This window comes from Muscardinus avellanarius (assembly GCF_963383645.1).
Source record: "Muscardinus avellanarius genome assembly, chromosome: 11".
Lineage (NCBI taxonomy): Eukaryota > Metazoa > Chordata > Mammalia > Rodentia > Gliridae > Muscardinus > Muscardinus avellanarius.
In genome coordinates, this window is record NC_137797.1 from 94,347,387 (window position 1) to 94,370,510 (window position 23,124).

Below are 23,124 nucleotides of genomic sequence, written 5' to 3' on the forward strand. Positions count from 1 at the left end.
ATTTTTCTCACCATGCTCTGTCTACCTTTATACATCTAAAATCAATTTATCATTCTTATTTTCTTCATAGTACAGAATGGTTTGGGACTGGGTCAGATTCTATTCTGTCTTCTATTTTTTTCTATAAAATGTTTTTGTGTTATACAAGTATTACAGTTGTTAGGATGCTTTTGATATGACTGTATCTGTCCTCTTTCTAGAGGCCAGTAGGACATTTGAGGTCTTTGGAGCTACAGCACTAGTGTTCCCTTGGCAAATTTATGAATTTTATTTCCAACTAAGATTTCTCTCTTAATCAGTCATCAGCCTGATTGTAATCTCAAGCCCCCTTTTTATCTACCCTGTTTTAGTCAGCATTTTCTCTGCTGTGACCCAGACTCTTGGTACACAAAACTTAGAGGGAGATGTTTTACTCGTAGTTCTGGAGATTTCAGTTCATATTAGATCAGCCGTCAAGCAGGAGTTGGGGTTGCAGGTTCACAGGCATTGTGGTAGGGAGTAGAGAGAGATGGTGAAAGATTGTGTCAGGCCATGGTGCAGGAGGGAGAGGAGCCAGAAGTTGCAGTAGCCTGGAAAAACACTCTCCCCAGCTCTCCCAAGGACCCTTCCCTAGGCAGCCCATCTCTGAACATGTCTGCCCTGTCTACTACATAACGTCTGGGAGACATTTTCAGTCCAAACCAACATACTCTTTCTCTTAAATCCCAGCCAGAGCCTCATACCCAGTCCCATTTGGCCATTCCAGTAGCACACAAGAAAGAAGTAGGCCTTGTCATATCTCTTAGATTTATCATCTCTTCCCTCTATCTTTAAGAAATTATACAGATTATATATATAAACTACTGTGGGAGCTTCCTTTGTGAGAGACCTTGGTGCCTCAATGCACATCATAACTTTTACATAAGGAAGTTGAATTGGAAGGAGGAGGTTTTGAAGCCAACACTAACCACTTCACCTGGAAAATAGAAAAGGATTTCCCATAACCCCATCACCTTGACACAATCTCAGTTAACATTTTGGTGTATCACAATTTTTTTTTTTTTTTTTTTTTTTTTTAGTGCTACTGGGGTTCCTGGAAGCCCTTCTACCTTCGGGCTACACTCCCAGATCTATTTTATATTTTTATTTGGAAACAGGGTCTCTTAAGCCAGCGCGGCTGGCTTCGAAACTGCGCGATCCTCCTGTGTCAGCCTCCCACGCGCGGGGATTACAAGTGTGCGCCACCACGCCTGGCCAGCCAAGCCCTATTTTTTATTCTTTATTTTGAAATAGGGTCTCACTGAGTTGCAGAGGGCCTCACTAAGTAGCTAAGGCTGTTCGTGGACCACGATCCTGTGGTCTCACCCAAATGCTGGGATTACAAGCATGCACCACCATGCCCAGCTCTTCTTTTTAAAAAAATATTACATCTTACCTATGAAACTGAAAAACATATACTTTCTTTAGCTTTTCTTACAAGGCACTTTTTTTTTTAATGGCCTTTTTAGCCTTGTAGAGAATACACTTTTTTAGACCTTTTTTTTTTCTTTTTCTTTTTTTTTTTTTTTTACTGGGGATGGAACCCAGAGGCTTTCTACCTCCAGGCTATACTCCCACACCTATTTTATATTTTATTGGAAACAGGGTCTCACTAAGTTGTTTATACCTACCTAAATCTAGCTCAGTACCTCACTACCCATGTAACTTCCCACAAATCACTTAACCTCCTCTCAATACATCAGGTTCCTGGCTTGCTAAATGGCAATAATAAAACTACATTAAAGGTTGTGGTGAAGCCCGGCGTGATGGCACACACCAGTAATCCCTATGTTTGGGTGGCTGAGACAGGAGGATCACAGGCTTGAAGCAACTTTACTAGATCCTCAGCAGAACTTAGTGAAATCCTGTTTAAAAAAAAAAAAATCAAAAGGACTAGAGGTATAGCTTGGAGGTAGAGCACTGTTGGTTCAATCCCTAGAACAAAAAAGGAAAAAAGGGTTATTGTGGAGGTTATATGTAATAATGTATTCAGGGTACTTCTCCCTTTTCCTGGCATATGGCAGTGAGGATGACGTTGGAGGTGTTGGGTGATAAAACCCTAGATATCCATGAGGTCCTTTGCTGCTAATGTTTACTCGGTAGACATTTCCTGTCTCCTGTTATAACAACATTCTATTGTTCAGAAAATCCACATTACCAGTAATTAATTTTTCCTGTAGTCAAAGATAATCACAAAAGATACTAATCTTTTGCTCAGAGCCTCTGATTGAATCACTAGTAAGCTCACTAATACTGCCTGAGCAACGCTATAGCCAACTCCTTGAGGTCCCCACAAGCATGATAGGGTATCTACAGACACGAAACCCAGCCTGATCCCCACTGAGAAACTCCCCGTGCTGGCAAGTGACTTTTTTCTCCTGGAGTTTTCTGACGCAAGGACAATTCTCAGGCAATAGCCAGAAGCAAGGAGTGGGGGAACTACTTCCTCTGCACTGTGGTGCTCAGTAATTCCTGGCCCCATGGAGCTGTCAGTACTTTGGCATAGGGAATCTTCCTCTTAATGTTTATTTTGCTCTTGTCAGCATTGTTGTTGTGCAGTGCTGAGGATTGAACCCAGGGCCTCATACCTGCTAAGCACACACTGTACCACTGAGCTTCTCCCCAGCCCCACTCTTAGAGGTTTTGAGACAATGTTTACAGTGTTCCACAGGTACACCCTGCATTCTTGTGGGTTCTATTTAATGTTTTAAGGTAGCATTGTCCTATAACTCACTTGATTTATTTCTTGGACTGAAAATTAAAGAGTGTTTTAGGCATTTCTGGCACTTATGCCTCCAGATACATGGTCTCATCTTAATGACTATAAGTATTTGACTACTGAGGAAAAGCTAATGCCTTTGGTTTGTGGTATTTGTAATTTGGACATTGTTTTTATTATTATTATTATTATTATTATTATTATTATTATTATTATTATTATATTGAAGTACTGGGGATGGAACCCAGGGGTATTCTACCTCCAAGGTATTCCCCAGTCCTATTTTTTTTTTTTTTTTTTTTGGTGGTACTGGGGTTCCTGGAAGCCCTTCTACCTCTGGGCTACACTCTCAGACCTATTTTATATTTTTGAAACAGGGTCTCTTACACCAGCACGGCTGGCTTTGAACCTGCGCGATCCTGTCTCTGCCTCCCAAGCGCGGGGATTACAAGCGTGCGCCGCCATGCCCGGCCCATAGTAGGTATTTTTAATATTTTGGGTTTTCTATGTACTCTTACATAGGGTTATCCTATAATCTGAATATGTTGAAGTGTCCCAGAATGATATAGTCAGCGTCTACTACACCCTCTAGACTGTTTTATCATTATTACCTGCCCACCTCAATTAACATATGGAGGGTGCCCTTTCTTTTTAATAAGCCTAACAACTATCTGATCACATTTTTATTTTATAGTGATGCTGTAGAGGGTATGATCTGACTCACATTAACTGCCCTATTAAACAATACTTCTGTTATAATGGGGTTTGCAGTACTACTTGTCTCATTTGTTTCCTATACATTTTGTCTTTAGGATTGCTATCTGTTTGGGGTTAAAGGAATATTTTATTGGCCATCAACCAAAACAAAAGAGCATTTCTCCCTTGATGTGTCTCCTTCTTCCTGATACTGGAATGGCAAGGCTAAAGTTTCCAGCTGGGTCTGGCAGTCAGCATTTCTGGGATAAATTAAATGAGCACACTTGATTGAGGTGTAGCTGGACTGTATCACTGGCTTCCCATTATGCTAGGAGATCAAAGCTGCTCACAACTAGAGGCTTAGTCTATACGTATTCAAAACAGATGGCTTGTTCTTTTTGGTTGAAAATTCAGATTTTAAGGCAAAACACTTGTTAGCAAGACTTTATTTCATTTCACCGAAAGATGGTCAACATTGACCATATACCACTGTTTTTTCCTAAATTTTAAAACTAGAATCATAGACATTTTGCATGAGGAGGGATTTGGCAAGCCTAGAAAGATCTTAGGCTGTCTGAGTTCCTTTTCATGTGAATATGAAATAAGTTATTCAAAATTTGCTTTGGCACTCTGGATATGAAATGAAAACATCTTAAATTTGGTCACATAGTCATGTTGGTGGGTCATTATTTTTAAATCTAGTATGCATAGTGTTACATCTTCCAGGAATTGACCAGGATATTTATCCTTATGTTTTAACAAACTAAAAAACATATTCTCCACAGTCATTTATCGTTTTACATCTGGGTCCTCAAGGTCACATTAACAAAGTATAGTTTGAAGGTTTTATTTTTTTGGCTTAAAACTGACAAAAATAAAAAATAAAATTAATTCAAAATATTTACCGGAGCCAAATGTGATGGCACTTGCCTGTAATCCTAGTACTTGGGAGGCTGAGATAGGAGAATCACAGGTTCAAGGACAGACTTAGCAACTTAGCAAGACCTTCAGCAACCTGTTTCAAAATTTTAAAAATCAAAAGGGCTGGGCATGTAGCTCAGAGGTAGAACATCTCTGGGTTCAATCCCCAGTACGACCAAAAAAAAAAAAAAATTATTGGGCATCTCCCATGTGCCTCCATTACACTAGGTCCATGAAAAAAAAATATTTCAAGATCATGAAACAAATTCTAAACAACAGATTTTCTCCAACAGAAATTTATCTGAGATACAATAGAAAAACCTAGGTCTCCACCAGAGACTAAAGGCTCACAGGGAGAGGTGCCACTTGAGTTGACTCTTGAAAGAGCAACAAGCCAAACAGGTGATTTTAGACAAACACATAGCATTTGTAAACGCATAGAGGCACAAACAGCATAACTAATTTAGTGTGCTCCTGGTGGTTCACGGTAGTGTTTAGGGAACATAGTAATTACCTATTGCCACATAACATTTGACCTCCAAGCTACAGCCCCTCTCCTATTTTTTATTCTTTATTTTGAAACCGGGTCTCACTGAGTTGCAGAGGGCCTCACTAAGTAGCTGAGGCTGTCCGCAAACCGGCCTCCCAAATGCTGGGATTACAAGCGTGCGGCACCACGCCCGGCTGATTAACGTACATTTTACGTGTTCTCAAGTCCTCACAAGGACAGGCTTTGCTATTCCCATTCTTCAAATGGTGACACAGATACATAAAAAGAATCAGAGCTGATGATTATTGAGGGAGCTCACTCTGTGACAGGCACCTAGCTTAAGACACCCCCATAAGGCACTGTTGTTCTAGAACAAGCGTCTAGCCCTAGCTAGAACTCTGCAGTCCCTAGAATCGTAGCAGTCTGTCTCTAGAGCCTGTGCTACTAACCACTGGACGTTATTGCTCAGTAGTTCTGTACTTTTCACAGAGTGCACAATTTCATAGCACATAAGTGATACAGATCTTTCTTGGTGAGGGCAGCTCTGTTTTTTTTTTTAAGCCCCCTTTTTAACCACTGTTTCTGAAACTAGACACCCAGTGATTAACATGATGTCACCAGCCAAGCGCCGGCAATTTCTGGCTATAGTGTTTGAATAGGTCTTGTTTCTGACCATGGCCACAGCAGCCACACTGCCTTCCCTGGCACTAAGAATCAAGACTACTGTGCAAGCATTAGATGTTGGGCTATAAAGGGCCAGGATGCCACAACAGCTGCTGCCAGGGCAATAACCAGGTAGATGCAGTTCTTTGTTAAGATCTTAAGATGCAGAACATCAGCTAAGTTAATTTAACTCCAGACTAGCTAACAAAAATATTTAATGAGAGAAGTAACTGACGTGAGAGCTGATAAGGGCAAGCAGCCAGGCAAACAGCTGTGCTTTCCTGGAAGGCGTATGTTGTCAAGAGGTGCCAGGATGCAGGAGTTCTAGTTCAGAGGATTCTGGCCCTAGCAAACTGACTACATTCCCATGTGTGTACACACATGTATGTGTGAAGTAACATATGACCCTGATTCTCGGGTATAGAAATATATGATCAAGACAGAGGATGTTAATAAAACCAGGACATTGAAAACCTTCAGGTACAGCCAGTGTACAACACCAAACTCACAAGCCTTAGAATGGCTTTGCAATATTCTTTGTAATGCTGTGTATCTGGGATAAGAGGTGTGATGGTTCATTAGATAGACAAATGACACAAGTGTATCATGCTATCTTCTTGTTTAAGCCAGTAAAATGACAGAGGCTTTGCATCCTGTGAATGATCCAAGAAAGGCTTTCTATTTCCTGTTAGCAGTAGCATTTCATACAAGAAGATTATAGCTGTTGATGCCCACAAGACAACTGGGTATGAAGAAATCCCTCCAAATTGTGTGGTGCATGTATTTGGGCAGATGGCTTAAAGCATGCAGACACCAAGTCCTCCAGTTTGTTGCTATTAAAGCCTTTGATACCACAAGTGTACTTCTGGGAGGGGGACCAGGGAAGAGCTGCTGCTGTAGCAACACAGATTAATGTGGCAGGGGGAAAAAATGTGTTTCTGTATTCTTAGGTCCCTGTTCTGCTTTTATCTCTAGAGTTAGTTTGTTTTGTTCTTTCATTCTGTTTCCTATTTTATAAACACCCATAATATATTAGGTGCTTTGATTACATCAAAACATGGTCTCTATCCTTTGGATTTCCTCACTGAGATTACTACAAAATTTGAATATGGGTCCAGGTATATGGCCATTTTTTTTTATGAGCGCTGAAAGGTGGGGCCTGGTAGATGAAACATAAAAGATTTTGTACTACCTTAAAATGTTTCTTTTACTTTCCTTTTCCTTTTTTGCTATCAAGTCAATTTACAGCTAGGCTCGGAGCCTTTTTTAGATCGGGTAGCTGCAGGTCTTCAGGCAGGCTGTGCTCCTGTTGCTGGTTGAACCCTCTCCCATCACCTGCCTGTGCCCCATTCTTCCACTTGCTGGTGTTCTGTTGCCCTCTGAGGATCTGTGAGTTCTGTCAGATGCAAGAGTTTGCTTTTTCTTTACATCTTCCCCCCCCCCCCCATTCCCAAAGGACTGCTCCACTGCACCACTGCACTCGAGAGTTGACTCTCACCCAGCACTTAATGAGCCTATGTTTGCAGCAGAAGGGAGCAGAGAGAGACCGTCAGTGGCCGTAGGCTGGGCTCTTCTGCCAAAGGCGGAGCTTTATGGACGCACAAAGAGGGTGCTCCGGCTAGGAATCACGGGGCTGATCATGCTGCAGGTTATTTGATCTTGAATTCCTTGGCTGTTCACTTTAAAGTATGTAATATTCACAATTTGTGGGATTTCTAGCATTTGCTATCTGAGCCTTCTTTTATCATAGTCACTTTTATATCTTCAAATAATAAGACTCTTTTTAAGCATCAAAGGCTAGTAACCACTGAAATGGTGATGTCCTTCAGGGTTTGTGTTATGCTGAGCGATTTAAACATTTTGAAAGAGAGATTGACTCGGTGACTACATGGGAGGTTTTATTGTTAAATAAAGGAAGTTGGTAAGAAAAACAGTCTTTTTAATACTTGTTTTTCCCAAATCTTTTTTTCCACCCAAAGCCTGGATTACTCCCAAGGTGAAAAGGGTGATGTCTGGAAATCGTTAATCCATGGGATTTGTTCATGGCATATAAAATTTTCAGAAAGAATTTGCTTTTTAAATATAATTTCCTGATTGACTATAGCAGACATAAATTCAGAAAGGACAACTCTGTCAGGACAGGCAAGATCTTTGTTAGCTTCTCAGAGGTATGGGATTTTGTGATGAGGAGGGGGTGGATGGAGAGAGAATAGTCATGGAGTGGAAGTAAAGATTCTTCCTGTGGACAAGAAGGAGAGGAGATGTTGAGGAGAAAAGTTGAGAGTAATAGGACATGGAAACAAATCAAAACTGCCAGAGTGGAGGGGGAGGGTGTTTGCCCGTGACGGCTGAAATTAGCTGCTCTCTCACAGAAAACCTAGCTTCATTTCTGTTTATGGTAATGAGAAGAACAAGTCAGGGAGACCAACTTCGTCCCTCCTGGTCTGGAACCACTTTCAGTCTTTGCAGTGCTCTTTTAGAGTATTCAGAAACAGCTCCTCAGCCTTTGCGATATGCAGAGTCCTTGTGGCACTATTTTCAGAGAAAACTACACTGTGCTAAAGATGACCCTCAGGGCCATTTTGCTCCGATCTTTCCTCCCATCTTGCCCTCACACCCTCATGCCAGTGCAAGCTGCACACATTCTTAAACCTTCCAAATTACAAATGTTTCTAACCTGTCTCAGTTCATTTCCTGGCTGTTTCCAACTTCAGCATTAACAGATCAAATTTCTATATGAAATTGTCTTTCTCCAAATGGAAGGATACTTTAATTATACACAGCTACATATACATCTATATTGTCCCCTGGATTCCAGGTAATAGTGAAACTCTCTTCCCCTCCCACCCGTACCCTCATCTTTTGTGGTACTGGGGACCCAAGGGCATTCTACCTCCAAGCTACACCCCCAGCCCTATTTTTTATTTTTATTTTGAAATAGGATCTTCCTATGTTGATGAAAGTCTCACTATTTGCTGAGGCTGTCCTTAAACCTGTGATCCTTCTGTCTGAGCCTCCCAAGTACTGGGATTGCAAGCGTGCACCCCACACCCGTCTTCACCTGTACCCTCTTACGCCAAGTTCCTAGAGACTGGCCTCTGTTTGGGAGCCTTTGTACAGATAAGCTATTACATCTCAGAGTTCATAAGTACTCATACTTGGCTCTCCTCTTCCTTGCAGTCCCATAGACTGTGAAAAGGAGCCACATGGATGTGTTCTTTGGATTCTTTGTTATGTTACACCTTGCTTATTGAGATACTGTCAGGTCAGGAGGTTCTTTTGTTTACTCTGGGAAACTTCACTTGTGTATCGCCTCCACTCTAGATGTAATTGTATATTAGAAAAGAAAGAACATGAAATGTTGGGATAAGGTTGCTGGTGTGTTTTTCCAAGCAAGCAACAAACAGGTTGCTGTTTTTCAGATCCATCTACTAGCAGACACACAGAATAGTGCCAAGCAGAGCTGTTGTGCTTGAATGTTATGAGCCATTATAACAGGAATACCCTGGGCACCAGAGGGGCAGAGTGGATTATGAGATGCCAGTTTTGGCACTTGCACGTGTGTACGGGCATGAAGAAGGTGGAACTCACTATGTTTACCTGCAGCCAGCTGCTGACCTCATTTTTCCTTCTAAACCCAGCATTAGTCTTCTTTTGGCTTGCCTCCTCAAAAAACGTGGACCTCTCTTCTCTGTTGTTTGCCTAATTTTTCCACCATCCCTAGTTTCTCTCTCTGTCCCCATTTTTTATTCATCAGTATGTAGCCCTAAAACTTTACAGCAGGAATGGCATTCAGAATATATATACATGTTAATATTTAACTCCTCCATCCACTTTTCACTAAAACACAAAAAGTGATTTATTGAGGAAAGGCAAGCTTCAAGCCAAGAACTGAGCTCTTAACAGTAAAAAAGAAGAATTTTGGAACACATTCTACTTTCCTCCTAGTGTTTCTGAATCTAGCAGAGAGTAGGTGGCTTTCTAGATTTCTTGATTTTTGTTATTTCTCATTGTCATCTATTAGGGTGCATACTCTATATACCCTTACTTGGTTATCTTTTTATAGCTTCCTTAGAGTTCCTTTTTTTTTTTTTTTTTTTTTTTTTTTTTGCAGTACTGGGGATGGAACCCAGTGGCATTCTACCTCCAAGCTACACCCCTAGCCCTAGTTTTTATTCTTTATTCTGAAACAGGGTCTCACTGAGTTGTAAAGGGCCTCACTGAGTAGCTGAGGCTGTCCACGAACCACGATCCTCCTGTCTCTGTCTCCCCAATGCTGGGATTACAAACATGAGCCTCCATGCCTGGCTAGAGTTCCATTTATTGATGCTGGGAATTAAACCCAGAGGCATTCTACTTTCAAGCTTATACCGGCAGCCTTTTAAGTTTTTATTTTAAAACAGGATCTTGCTAAGTTGCTGAGACTGGCCTCAAACCTGAGATCCTCCTGTCTCAGTCTCCCAGGTACTAGGATTCCAGGTGTGCACCACCACATTAAGCTTTCTTGACGCCATCTTCATCTGTACATGTGATAGCCCACCTGTTGGTGAATGGCCTTATTTTTATATACATTATAGGTTTTCGAGTATTAAAGCAAGTATTTGAGATACAACAGCATTAACAACCTCACAGGCACCTGAACAAATATATAGATGTTTTCAGCAGATTTCCTTCTTTCCTGATTGGCAGACCCCTAACATTCTGCTCTGTGCACATCCCTTAGATTTAATTTGGTAGAAAATTATTATAATGTATAAAGTAGGATAGATGTTAACTGAATGAAGATTGAGTACGCAGAATGCAATTAGTGGCTCTGGTGGAAATTCCAAGATTCATTTTATTCTAAACTCTGTTTCCTGTCTCTTTAGAGCTTTGAGGACAGAATGTTTTCTCTCCCTGTCTGAGTCAAGAAATAGAGAATGTTTTGTTTTGTTTTGTTGAAGTGGTAATGCATCCTTAAAGAAAAATTGGCAACAGATTTTTGGAGCTGTAAAACTAAGAGGAAATGATCAGTTGTTATTTTCAAAAATGGTTCCTACATTTCTTCATATTTCAAAATCTATAGTCTTTTGCATCCATTAATAAACCATAAAACCCTTTAATAGTATTTTTTTTTTTTTTTAGCAGTAATGGGGATTGAACCCAGGGCCATTCTACCTTCAAGCTACAACCCCAGCCCAATTTTTTTTCTTTATTTTGAAACAGGATCTCACTAAGTTTCAGAGGGCCTCATTAAGTAGCTAAGGCTGTCCTCAAACCTGCAATCCTTCTGTCTCAGCCTCCCAAGTAGTGGGATTACAAGTGTGTGCCATCATGCCCAGCTAATAGTAAGACTTTTGATGAATGTTTATTCATCACAGGGACTCCTGTTTCTCAAATTATAGTGGGAATTGAGTATTTACTGTTCCTCTCATTTATCTTCTGCATAGAGAAAGGGAATGAGGAAGTTGAACCCAAGTGATTCCCTGCTCCAAAAGCTTTAGTAATAGTAGATCATCTAAACCGGGCGTGGTGGTACGTGCTTGTCATCCCAGCATTCGGGAGGCTGAGACCAGAGGATCGCAGTTCACAGACAGCCTCAGCTACTTAGTGGGGCCCTTCGCAACTCAGTGTGACCCTGTTTCAAAAAATTTTAAAAAGACTGAAAAATAGGGCTGGGTTATAGCTCAGAGGTAGAATGCCCCTGGGTTCCATCCCCAGTACTGGAAAAAAAAAAAAAATCACCTATAAGGGATGCTGAGAAAAGGGTCCTGCTTATATAAAACCAGTAATCTAAGTACTTAGAGTTTATAGTATGGGCAGCATTATTCTGGGGGTTTTGCTTGTTTTGTAATGACTATTTTGCTTTGAAAGATAAATGTAAAACAGTCACAGTCTATAAAATTCATTTGAGGGAGTCAATCAGACACACATGTAAAATAGTTCCAAAGCAGAGGTTAAGATTTGGAGCTCTGGAGTTTCTTGCCTTTAACTTCAACGAGGCTAGCTTTTAATTTTCTTGAAATGTTAGGAGTTTATTGACTGAGCCCAAAAAAGGGCAACACCAGCAAAAAACAAGCTCATTCTAACACTACTGAAACTTTCCAAATTCTAAGTACTGATAGTAAAGTTTATTTTTTGATGAGGATCAGATTGTTGTATCTTATAAAGATATCTTAGATGCAGAAATATAATTTCTACCAGAAATTTGCCTGCTATCTTAAGTGCAGACATACTAGGCAGATTGTATCCAGTGTATTTCTTGCAGAAAAAAAATAAGGGTTATTCTGATTTTTCCCCATTTATTAGAATTAAAGATGAATATATAGGGAATCCATTAATTATCATCCTGCTTATGTTTCAGGCTGTTTAAGAGGTTAGATCCCAGAAGCTATTAAGAATAAAAATTTGTTGAATTTCATAAGCATACATTTGAAGACTGAACTACAATCCAAGGCAAAGGGATTTATTTTATCAATTTAAGAGTTCCCAGAAATAAATTCAAATTTCAAGCTAAAGCAAAAGTAAATCATTTACATAATTTAAGTATTACATATCCAACGCAAACCATATTATTTTATAATTTTAATTTAGAGTAGGACTACATCTTATTCTTAATACTTCTACTCACTGAAATTGAATGTGGCATGACACAAAGGCATTCAGTTCACTAAATATCGAATTATGCTTTTCAGTTTTATTAATTGTAATTTGATACGCAGTATATCTAATTGGCATAAGGAACGTATGATAGGATTTTACTATATTTTGTAAACAACTCTATACATATAACTCCAGACATTGGCAAAGAGTCTTGATTTCCTTTCTTTCTGAATCTGAAGTACATTATTGAACAAGAAAATAAACATAGTAATGGATGGGAAAAAGACTTTTAAAAGGAATTACTGAATTTTATTCCTTTGCCTCCTTTTTTTACTTTTTAGAGTTTAGCACTCTACTGGTGACTCTGAAAAGAATGCTATTAAGACAGTAATGTTTTCAGAAAGCTATTCTCTTAGTTAATTCTGACAACTTCTTAATGCTCTCTACATTGAGAGATGGCAGTGGAATGGTAGCCTAACAAGAAATCAGTGCTGCCACTAACACTTATACAATTAATATATAATCAGTTGGACCTATCTCAGAAAGAGTAAAAAGATATTGTAGCCAATTCATGATTGTGAGCAAACTACAGAATTGTGGTAGGTATAAAAGTAATTTTCAAATAACATAGACAATGATCAATGCATGTTAGTTTTCAAATATGGCATCCTCTAAGCCAGGCATGGTGGTGCACACTTGTAATACCAATACTTGGGAGGCTGAGACAGGAGGATTGTGCAGGTTCAAAGCCAGCCTCAGCTACTTAGTGAGGCTCTCAGCAACTTAGTGAGACCCTGTTTCCAAATAAAATATAAAATAGGTCTGGGAGTATAGCTCGGAGGTAGAAGTCCCCTGAGTTTCATCCCCAGTATCACACACACAAAGGCATCCTCTAAATAACAAAATATTAATTTCTCAAGAGGAAATGCCAGAAGTCCCAAATAATATTCAATACCAGTTCATCCAGTGTTTGTTTGTTTGTTTGTTTTGTAGTACTGGGGATGTAACCCAGGGGCATTCTACTTCCGAGAGACACCCCCCAGCTTGATTTTTAATTCTTTATTTTAAAACAGGGGTCTCACTGAGTTGCAAAGGGCCTCACTAAGTAGCTGAGGCTGTCTACAAACTGCGATTCTCCTGTCTCAGCCTCCCAAATGCAGAGATTACAAGCGTGCGCCACCACGCCTTGCTTCATCCAGTCTTTATGATAAATGTGTGCCATACCTCACAAAATAACTCCCTAGAACACTGCAACCAACTAATCTACACTTACAGTGAACATCCAACAGAAAGAGTAGAATGGGAGGAGAAAAGCAAGCCATTGAGTTGGCTGGTGGGAATGGACCTTCCCTTTCAGCACATTTCATCTGGAATTGAAAAGTCAAATGGCCTGAGAAAATGTGTTCAGATCTCAGAGATACATGGATTTCAGAAATGGAATACTGTAGACCCTCGGGTTACCCTCTGTATGAAGCAGTATAGGAACAGTTCATCTGTCCTCCCAGAGCCTAGCTGACCTTCATCATCTAACCTTACTCAAGTGGGCATGAGGTTAAACTAAACACCTTCAGACCACTGTCTTCTGTCTCCATATGCCATCACGTGCTACCTCTGAGGTGTATTTAGAATTAAACACATAGTAAATCCTTGTAAGAAGAAGCAAAACTCAGTACTTGAACCAAAAGTTTCTTTTTCTTACAGTTTATTTTCCTTCTCAGTTTGGTAAGTGTAGGATTGGGGATATTGACACTTTGGCTTGCTTTTCTCCTCCTATTCTACTCCTACTGTTGAATATTCACTGTAAGTGTAGATTAGTTGGTTGCAGTGTTCTAGGGAGTTATTTTGTGAGGTATGGCACATAGTTATCATAACTAAAGGTTATCTTGATGAGTTCATTTTTAACTTCTTTGTCCCCCCCCACCACCAGTTTAAAACAAAAAAGTACAAAACTATAGTTCTGCATAGCTGTAGAAGCAATTTGGCCTGACCACATTTCTGATGATTTTTGGTAGGACTCCTTGCCAATGGAACAAGGTTGTATGCAGACAAGAGACATAATTTACAGATCCCATGAGGCATCCTATTTCCACTTGGCAAGTGTCCTTCTTTCCTCTTGAGATTAGACAGTGGCATTTCTACCTTGTGGGAGTTACAGTTTTGTTTCTAAGTAGGCTGCTCAAGTTAGATAGGAGAAAAGGGAAAGATAAGGGCATTTCCCACATGACTGACATGGTTAATGTGTTTCAGAGAGGCCAGTGTCATTTTTTTTTAACAGATAAATTTGGGGACTATGTTACTCGGACAGTTTCACATTCTTTGAAATGGTAAACTCTTTAGTATTTTGGGTTTGTTTTTTGTTTTTAAAGATGTCCCTTTGACAGGGCAAGAAAGGACAAATATTCGGACTATTGCAAAGAATGAGTTTTTGATTCTGGAAAAATTCAAATTCTATTATTATTTAAGTTTTCAATTTGACTTTGAAATTTTTCAGTGTGCAGAAATACTGTCACATTGTGTATTTAATCAATTAACACTCTAGTATCAAATACATTTAAATTTGGTTTGCAATTTCTCTTTTAGCCAGGCATAGTGGCACACACTTGTAATCCCAGCGTTCAGGAGGCTGAAACTTGAGGATCGCGGTTTGTGAGCAGCCTCAGCTACTTAGTGAGGCCCTTCATAACTTAGTGAGACTCTGTTTCAAAATAAAAGAATAAAAAAAATAGGGCAGGGGTTGTAGCTCAGAGGTTGAATGCCCCTGGGTTCCATCTCCGGACCTGCAAAAAAAAAAAAAAAATCTTTTTTATTAAGAATAAGGACCTAACAAAATCAACAGTCAAATCATTTCCAGTAGTAGTACTGAGTAATATACCATAGTAGTTCTGAGCTAATGTCCTTCTCTTCCATTTTGCCAAAAGAAATAGGAACTTTCCTTATAACCATTCATTGTGTTGTCCCTTCCCAGCCCAGATGTGGCGCTTTTGTTATGGCAGCTACACACACACACAAACACACACTCTCTCACACACACACACACACACACACACACACAAACACTCACACTCACACACACTCTCTCACACACACACACACACACACACACACACACACACATACACACACACAGAATGAAAATAAATTTCACAAACCCAGTGAAAATCCCAAAAGTGATTCATTATTACTGTGTCTCTGAAGATAGAAAAGTCTAAACAGGGAGGGAAGAAGGAAGGAAGGAGAGATAGGAATGTGTTCTTTGCAGTCTACAGGGGATATAGTAGCAGAACCGTGGCTGAATGGTTTCATCACCTTGTACAAAGTGGTACGTACATATTTAAATGAATGTTATCTTTAGACTGTACTTGAGAATTCTTTTTAAAATTTAAAAATTTCAGCTGGAAATGGTGGCATATACCCATAATCACAGTACTTGGGAGACTGAGACAGGAGGACAGCCTCGGCAACTTATTAAGACCCTCAGCAACTCAGTAAGATCCTGTTTCAAAATAAAAAAAAAATAAAGCCGGGCGTGGTGGCGCTTGCTTGTAATCCCAGCATTCAGGAGGCTGAGACAGGAGGATCACAGTTTGTGGACAACCTCAGCTACTTCGTGAGGCCCTTCACAACTCAGTGAGACCATTTCAAAAATAAAGAAGACTAAAAAATAGGGCTGGAAGTATAGCTCAGAGGTGGAATGCCCCTGGGTTCCGTCCCCAGTATTGCAAACAAAATAAAAATAAAAAATAAAATAGGGCTGGGATATATCTCAGAGATAGAATGCCCCTGGATTCAATCCTCAGTAACAAGAAACAAAGAGAGAAAATGTTTTTTTTTTTCAACTTTCCACAGTGAGTATGATCACAAATAAATTACAATTCCTTTGAGAGGTTTATGGTGTTTGTGAATAACTATCTAAATTCCCCACTCTCCAAACCCCCTGCAGGATTGAGACACTCCCTTCCTTCTGTGACTATCTTTGTTGGTATGCCTATCATCGGTAGGAAATTCCAACACAGAACTGGTACCGTAAGCCTTCTGATTAGGGCCCTCTAAGAGCCTTCCACAGCAGCACTGCTTACCTATGATCCTTAGAGAGGAGAGAGAACTTAGAAAATGCTCAATCGCAGGGCATGGTGGCACACTTGTAATCATGGTACTTGAGAGGCGGAGACAGGAGGATTGCAGGTTTGCGGCCAGCCTCAGCTACTTAGTGAGGCCCTTTGCAACTTAGTGAGATGCTGTTTCAAAATAAAGAAGAAAAAATCGGGCTGGGGGTGTAGCTCAGAGGTAGAATGCCCCTGGGTTCAATGCCCAGTGCCGCAATAAATGAAAGAAAGAAAAAAAGAAGGGAGGGAGGGAGAGAAGGAAAGGAAGGAAGGAAGGAAGGAAAAACTAAATTGACTCACTTGTCTCTGGTTTATCTAGCCAGCCCCCAGTTTCTATAATTTACTTGCAGGCTTCAACCTTGAACTCTGATCTCTTTAAGTAATAGATTGTTTTCTGTGGGTCCAAGTAATACTGGGCTTTGTTCTGTTGACTTGAGAATTATTGAGTTCTTTATTCATAAGGTGGATGAGAGGTGTCCTGTTGATGAAGAGACACCAGCCTGCCAGGCGTGTCGGCACATGCTTGTAATCCCCGCGCTTGGGAGGCGGAGACAGGAGGATCGCGCAGGTTCAAAGCCAGCCTCGGCTACTGAGTGAGGCTCTCAGCAACTCAGTGAGGCCCTGTTACCAAATAAAATATAAATTAGGTCTGGGAGTATAGCCCAGAGCTAGAAAGCTCCTGAGTTCCTCCCCCAGTACCACAAAAAAAAAAAGGAAGAAAGAAAGAAAGGAAGGAGAGAGAGGAAGGAAGGAAGGAAGGAAGGAAGGAAGGAAGGAAGGACGGACGGACGGACGGACGGACGGACGGACACCAGCCTGGAGCCGGGCATGGTGGTGCACGTTTATAATCCCCATGCTTGGGAGGCTGAGACAGGAGGATCGCACAGGTTCGAAGCCAGCCTCCGCTACTTAGTGAGGCTCTCAGCAACTTAGTGAGACCCTGTTTCTAAATAAGGTATAAAATAGGTCTGGGAGTATAGCCCGGAGGTAGAAAGCTCCTGGGTTCCACCCCCAGTACCACCAAAAAACAAAACAAAAACAAAACACCAGCCTGATGACATGCAGCAGGTGCCTGCCTCTGCCTTTGCCCAGGGAGCGCTTGAGCGTGGCCGTGCTAAGCAGAGCTGCTGCGCCAGCTCCTCAGCACGCTGTGCTGTGAGGCCGGCTCGACTGCCTGAGCACCCCAGGCTGGACCAGCAACCAGAGAGCTGGCCAGAACATTGTCCTGCAGGCTGTCAAGTGAAATTCCTGGGGCAGAAGTCATCAGTCAGTCAGTGTGTTCCCAAGGGAGCCCAAGGAAGAGCTATGCATCCAGGGCACAGGGAACAGAAACGAAGACATGCAGAACAAGTCTGTTATTTAAGAAAAACATAGAACCACTGTTAAACTGAGGATTTCAGAGTCCTTGGCTGTGAGTCAGGTGCTTGGTGTTATATAAGGATTTATCAGTCACTGTTTAAAAAGAATATCGGATAGCCTCTGTGAAATGAAGGAGGGGAGCTAAGCCAGGATGAGGCAGATTTGGTAATGAGTTCTCTCATCACATCTCTTGGCCAAGAAAAACACGTACCTTCTCCAGAGACAGAATTTTTCTTCCATTCCAGGAGGTGGAAGAACACATGAAGTGTATGTAATCCAGGCTTTCAGATGAGCAGCTTTTGCTAGCAGTGTTTGTCACCTACTCATAAAAAAAAGTGAAGAGAAACTGTGCGGGAGCCAGAGTCTCTCTCTGTCAGGAATAGCATCTCTATAAAAACAGGCTGGTCCTTTGTTCCTTCCTCCATCTGGTGTTTGGTCTCCCTCAGCCTGCGGACCCTTCCCATATCCCAGAATGCTGCTGGCTGTGGCAGTTTAAATGTGCCGCAGTAATGGAGCTGTTTCTGAGTATAATCCTAAATACTGCAATAGCGATTTGAAGAGCTTTAGTCTTTGGCAGTTTTGTTTGGCTTGGGTGGGGGGCATAAAGAATATTTGAGCTTCTCATTTCAGACTGACCTTGACTTTCCTAATTTTCTTCCACCTCAGATCATCCAGCCCCTCTTAGAACTTGACCAAAACAGAAGCAAGTTAAAGTTGTATATTGGACACTTGACAGCCCTCTGCCATGACCGCGACCCCTTAATCCTTCGTGGACTCACTCCACCAGCTTCCTATAACTTGGACGATGACCAGGCAGCTTGGGAGAATGAGCTGCAGAAGATGACCAAGGAACAAGTAAGTCTCTCACCTGAGCCTCCACAGAGCCTAGGGAAGCTTAGCTATGTTTGAGTTTATACATTGGGAGCCACCTTGGGAGCTCAATCTTCAGACTCAAGATTTGGGGAGGAGAAAGTGATTTCCAAATACCACATTTGAATTGATTTATAATGTGTGTGTGTGTGTGTGTGTGTGTGTGTGTGTGTGTGTGTGTGTGTGTGTGCGTGCGCGCGGTATTGGAGATAGAGCCCAGGGGCATTCTACCTCTGAGCTACACCCTCAGCCCTATTTTATTTTTATTCTTTATTTTGAAACAGGGTCTCACTAACTGAGTTGCAAAGGACCTCACTAAGTAGCTGAGGCTGTCCTTGAACTGCGGTCCTCCTGTCTCAACCTCCCAAATGCTGGGATTATAAGCATGCGCCACCACACCCAGCTTGATTTATAATTTTTATTTATGTATGTATTTATTATTCCAGTTTGCAGTGCTGGGGATGGGACCCAGGTCCTCACACATACTAGGCAGGCCCTTTATGTCTAAGCTGTATCCTCAACTCTAATTTTTAAAAAGTTTTTGATATATGTGTACATTGTGGGATGGCTAAATCAAGCTAACATATACATTACCTCATCTAGTTTTCTTTCTTTTTTTGTGTATGTGTCAGGAGAACACTTAAACTGTGCTCTAGGAGCAGTTTTCAAGAACTCAAACATTGTAATCAACACTAGTTAGCTTCTAGTAAAAGAGACCTCTTAAAGTTATTCTTCCCATGTAACTGAAATTTTAAGTCATCTCCCTTGCGCCCTTCCTTCCCCCTGGTAACCACTCATTCTCTCAGAGTCAAGATCTTAGACATGAATAGTGTTCAACAGATGTTTGTAGCTACCTCTAGAAGGAAGTACCACTTTATTCTCTTGCGGAGTAACTTGCTGACGTAGAAAGGAAAGTTAAGGACAGTCTGTTAACCCGCCCTGGGTTATCACACAGAAGTGATGGCCACTGGCTGGGTGTGGCGGTGAGTGACCATAATCCCAGTACTTGGCCGGGGCGTGGAGGCGCACACTTGTAATCCCCACGCTTGGGAGGCGGACACAGAAGGATTGCGTAGGTTCGAAGTCAGCCGGGCTGGCTTAAGAGACCCTGTTTCCAAATAAAATATATAAAATAGGTCTGGGAGTGTAGCCCAGAGATAGAAGGGCTTCCAGGAACCCCAGTACCACCAAAAAAAAAAAAAAAAAAAAAAAATCCCAGTACTTGATATGCTGAGACAGGAGGATTGCACGTTTGAGGCCGGCCTCAGCAACTTAGTGAGACCCTGTTTCAAAATAAAAAGGGCTGGGGGTCTAGCTATGAAGTAGGATGCTCCTGGGTCAATTTTAGTACCCCTCCCCCCCAAAAAAAAGGAGAAGAAGAAGTAGTGATGGCCACTGAAGAAAGGTCTGAGGTAAGGATGATTGGATAAGGGATTTTTGACAAGCCAGTAATATGAAACTTAATTTGTCTTTAGGGAACCATGGGTTACAACTTACAGAAGTTTGTAATAATTAATGGATGAATTAGTTTAGGTTAACCTATGTCTTAGTCATTCTGGCTCTTATAACAAAATATCATAGACTGGAAGGCTATAATGCAACAGAAATGTATTTCTCACAGTTTTAGAGGCTGGAAATCCCACATAGGGCAGTAGAAACTAAGTTAAATATCATTTATGTCTCATAGTAGGCTTCTTCCTCCTCTCTTAAGCCATGAACATTTGGAATGGAGTCAAATAAGTCACTAATCAAGCTGGTTTCAGTTTGCTTTTGCTAACAGTAATCTTCATAGAACCATAGGCTTTAGATTTTCCACTACTGTGTTGTTATTGTTGTTGTTGTTTGTTTTGTCCTGGGGATTGAACTCAGGAATATTCCACCTCTGAGCCCAACCTATTTATTTACTTTTTTTTTTTTACTTTGAAACAGGGTCTCATTAAGTTGCAGAGGGCCTTGCTAAGTTGCTAAGGCTGGCTGTGAACCTGCACTCCTGCCTCAACCTCCCAAGTACTAGAATTACAAACATGTGCCACTATGCCCCACTTCAATGGAATTTTTAATTAGGTTTATTTTATTTTATTTTATTTTATTTTATTTTATTTTGTGGTACTGGGGTTCCTGGAAACTCTTCTACCTCCGGGTTACACCCAAGCACAGGGATTACAAGCGTGCGCCACCACCCCCGGCTTCCAGACCTACTTTTATACTTTTTTATCTTTGAAAACAGGGTCTCTTAAGCCAGCGCTGCTGGCTTCAAACCTGCACAATCCCCCTGTCTCCGCCTCCCAAGTGCGGGGATTACAAGAGTACGCCACCACTCCCGGCCAATTAATGAAATTTAATTTTTAACCGTTATGTTAAAACCTTAAAATTGTCCATATTAATGGGATAGCGTGTGATATTTCATTATGTTTACATTATATAATGTTTACAAATGGTAAATATATACATTTCAAATATTTATAGTTTCTTTATGATAAAAACATTTAAAATCCTTTCTTCTAGCTTTTTGAAATACACAGTACTATATGTGTTTAATGTTAGTTCCAGGTGCCTGCTTTTCTGTCTTCCTGCTTCCTGTCAGCTTCCAGCAGGTCCTGCATGCCCGTTGCATAGAGGTCTCTCTTCCTCCTCCTGCCCTCTCCAAGCCGCAGGCTGCTCCTGTTGTTCAGTGCACAGTTCACAGAGGGAGCATGAACGGTCTGTCCATCTCCCGCCTCAATCTCCGCATGCCTGCTCACCCCCAGTGACAGACACCATCTCCCCGCTCCCAGCACACGTGCTAGACTATAGGTAGATTTTTCAGCCCCTTCCCCAGTTGTAACAGACTTCTGCTTTGAATCAGTTCACAATTTAAAGGCCTACGGGACTTCTTGTCTCTTTACTGATGACATTTTTTTTTCCTTTTTGTCAGTGTAAGAGGTGGGAGGATTTTCTACTCCTCCTCCTGTGGTATCCAGTCTCTGCCTAAGAACAGAAGCAATGAGGTGTCCTGCCCTAACCCCAGTAGCACACAGCTTTTCCTATCCAGGCAAGGTTAGGCTCTCCACACGGGTTTCCTGCCCTTTCCTGGCACATAGTTTTACTTTATGTCAAAGAGTCCAGGATGCAGTGCCCTGTCCTGGCAGGCATCACCACCTATGTTCATGCAGGGCCTGGCTCACGGATAGATGATTCTAGTACTCCTGCTTTACCTCAGCTTAACAGGCCTGACACATTTGCAAGTTTCAGGCTCTGTACGTGGTCTTTCCAGCAAACTCTGCGGCGGACAGTGGAGGAGTTGGGTGGTGAGTGTGGGCTTCTTTGTGTCTGGGGCTCCAAGGATTCTACTCTGTTTAGCTAGCCCATGATCTGGGCTAAATTCTAGAATTTATTTAAATTGTTGTTTTCTTCTGTTCACTTTGATGGCTACTGTTAGTACTTCCTGTTCTCTGCCAGAGATAAGTTCATCTCTCCTCACATGGGCTTGTCCAATCCATGAATTCAGTTTATCTACTTACCTGAGATCCACTATTCTCTGACTTCAAAAAATGACAATTTTGTAATTATCCAACTCTTGTTAGGGTGGGAGTCACCTCTTAGGATTTTCTGTAACTCCATATAAATTTGGGTTACTTTCAGTTTGCAAGGTAAAAGAACATACACAAAGGAAATACTAAAGCTTTCAGCATCTCTTGGATCTTACTTACAAAGGGTATACCTGTTTGCACAAAGCCCTCTTTCTCCAAGACCCACTAATTCTGCTTACATAGGTAGTTGTAGCTTATTAAGTTTATGCTGCAATATTTTTTTCTATACAGACTATATGCTAAAAAGAGATGATGAAGATAACTCACTGCATGGTCATTCTTCTGCTTTTGGCTGTTGACACATAACTGGTACTTTAATTCATATTACCTTAATGGGGTGTGGATTCTTTGAAAAGCCAAGAGAGAACAAAGTAACTTCTCATCTCCTTTAGGAATGGGAACTTGAATATTGGGCAGGCATGGTGGCTCACACCTGTAATCTCAGCATTCGGGAGGCTAAAACAGGAGCATTTCAGGTTCAACACCAACCTTGGTAACTTACTAGAAGCCTGTTTCAATAAAATAAAGTAAAAGGGGCTAAAGGTGTATCTGTGAGGTGGAATACCCCTGGGCTCAATCCAAAAAAGGAGGAGAAGAAGAAGCGGGGAGGGGAAAGGAGAGGAGGAGAGCTTGAAAATCAGAACAGAAACAAGACGTTTGTCTTAGTCCATTTTCTAAAGCTAATAACATGGTATCACAGAATAACTTGGATAAAAGAGGTTTATTTTGAACTCATGGTTCTGGTCCAAGAATGAAGGGCTTTATCTGTATCTGGTGTTGGCCACCTTGCTGACAGAGTCCTGAGGCAGCCCGGGGCGTCACATGGCAAAAGTGCGGGGTTGTCTGAGAAGCCTAGCCAAACTGGCTTTTACAGCAGACCCAATGAGGAGATAACCCGTTGGCCCATCAGTCTGTTCATCCATTAATTTAATGAACAGACTGAACTCATGCATGACGGCAGAGTGCTAATCACCTCCTAAAAGTCCTACCTGGCCCCACTTTTGTTTTCTCATAATGGGGATTAAATTTCAACCTGAGCATGTTCAAAGCATAGCAGTGTTCCTTCTGCTACCCATTTGGGAAAATCTCATTTGACCAAGCAGAAATAAACCCAGTAAGCATCTCGATACGTAC

At 41.3% G+C, this 23,124-nt stretch overlaps 1 protein-coding gene across 2 annotated transcripts in view; it reads left to right on the plus strand.

Annotated features, from left to right (window-relative positions):
• ERC1 (ELKS/RAB6-interacting/CAST family member 1) overlaps positions 1–23,124 on the plus strand; it is a gene marked incomplete at both ends in the record, with an annotated part of 441,980 nt that overhangs the window by 380,858 nt on the left and 37,998 nt on the right. For both annotated transcript variants that reach the window (XM_080705759.1, XM_080705760.1), the window contains one exon: positions 18,218–18,406. In XM_080705759.1, the coding sequence (XP_080561885.1) occupies positions 18,218–18,406 (189 nt within the window). The remainder of the gene's footprint in view (positions 1–18,217; positions 18,407–23,124) is intronic.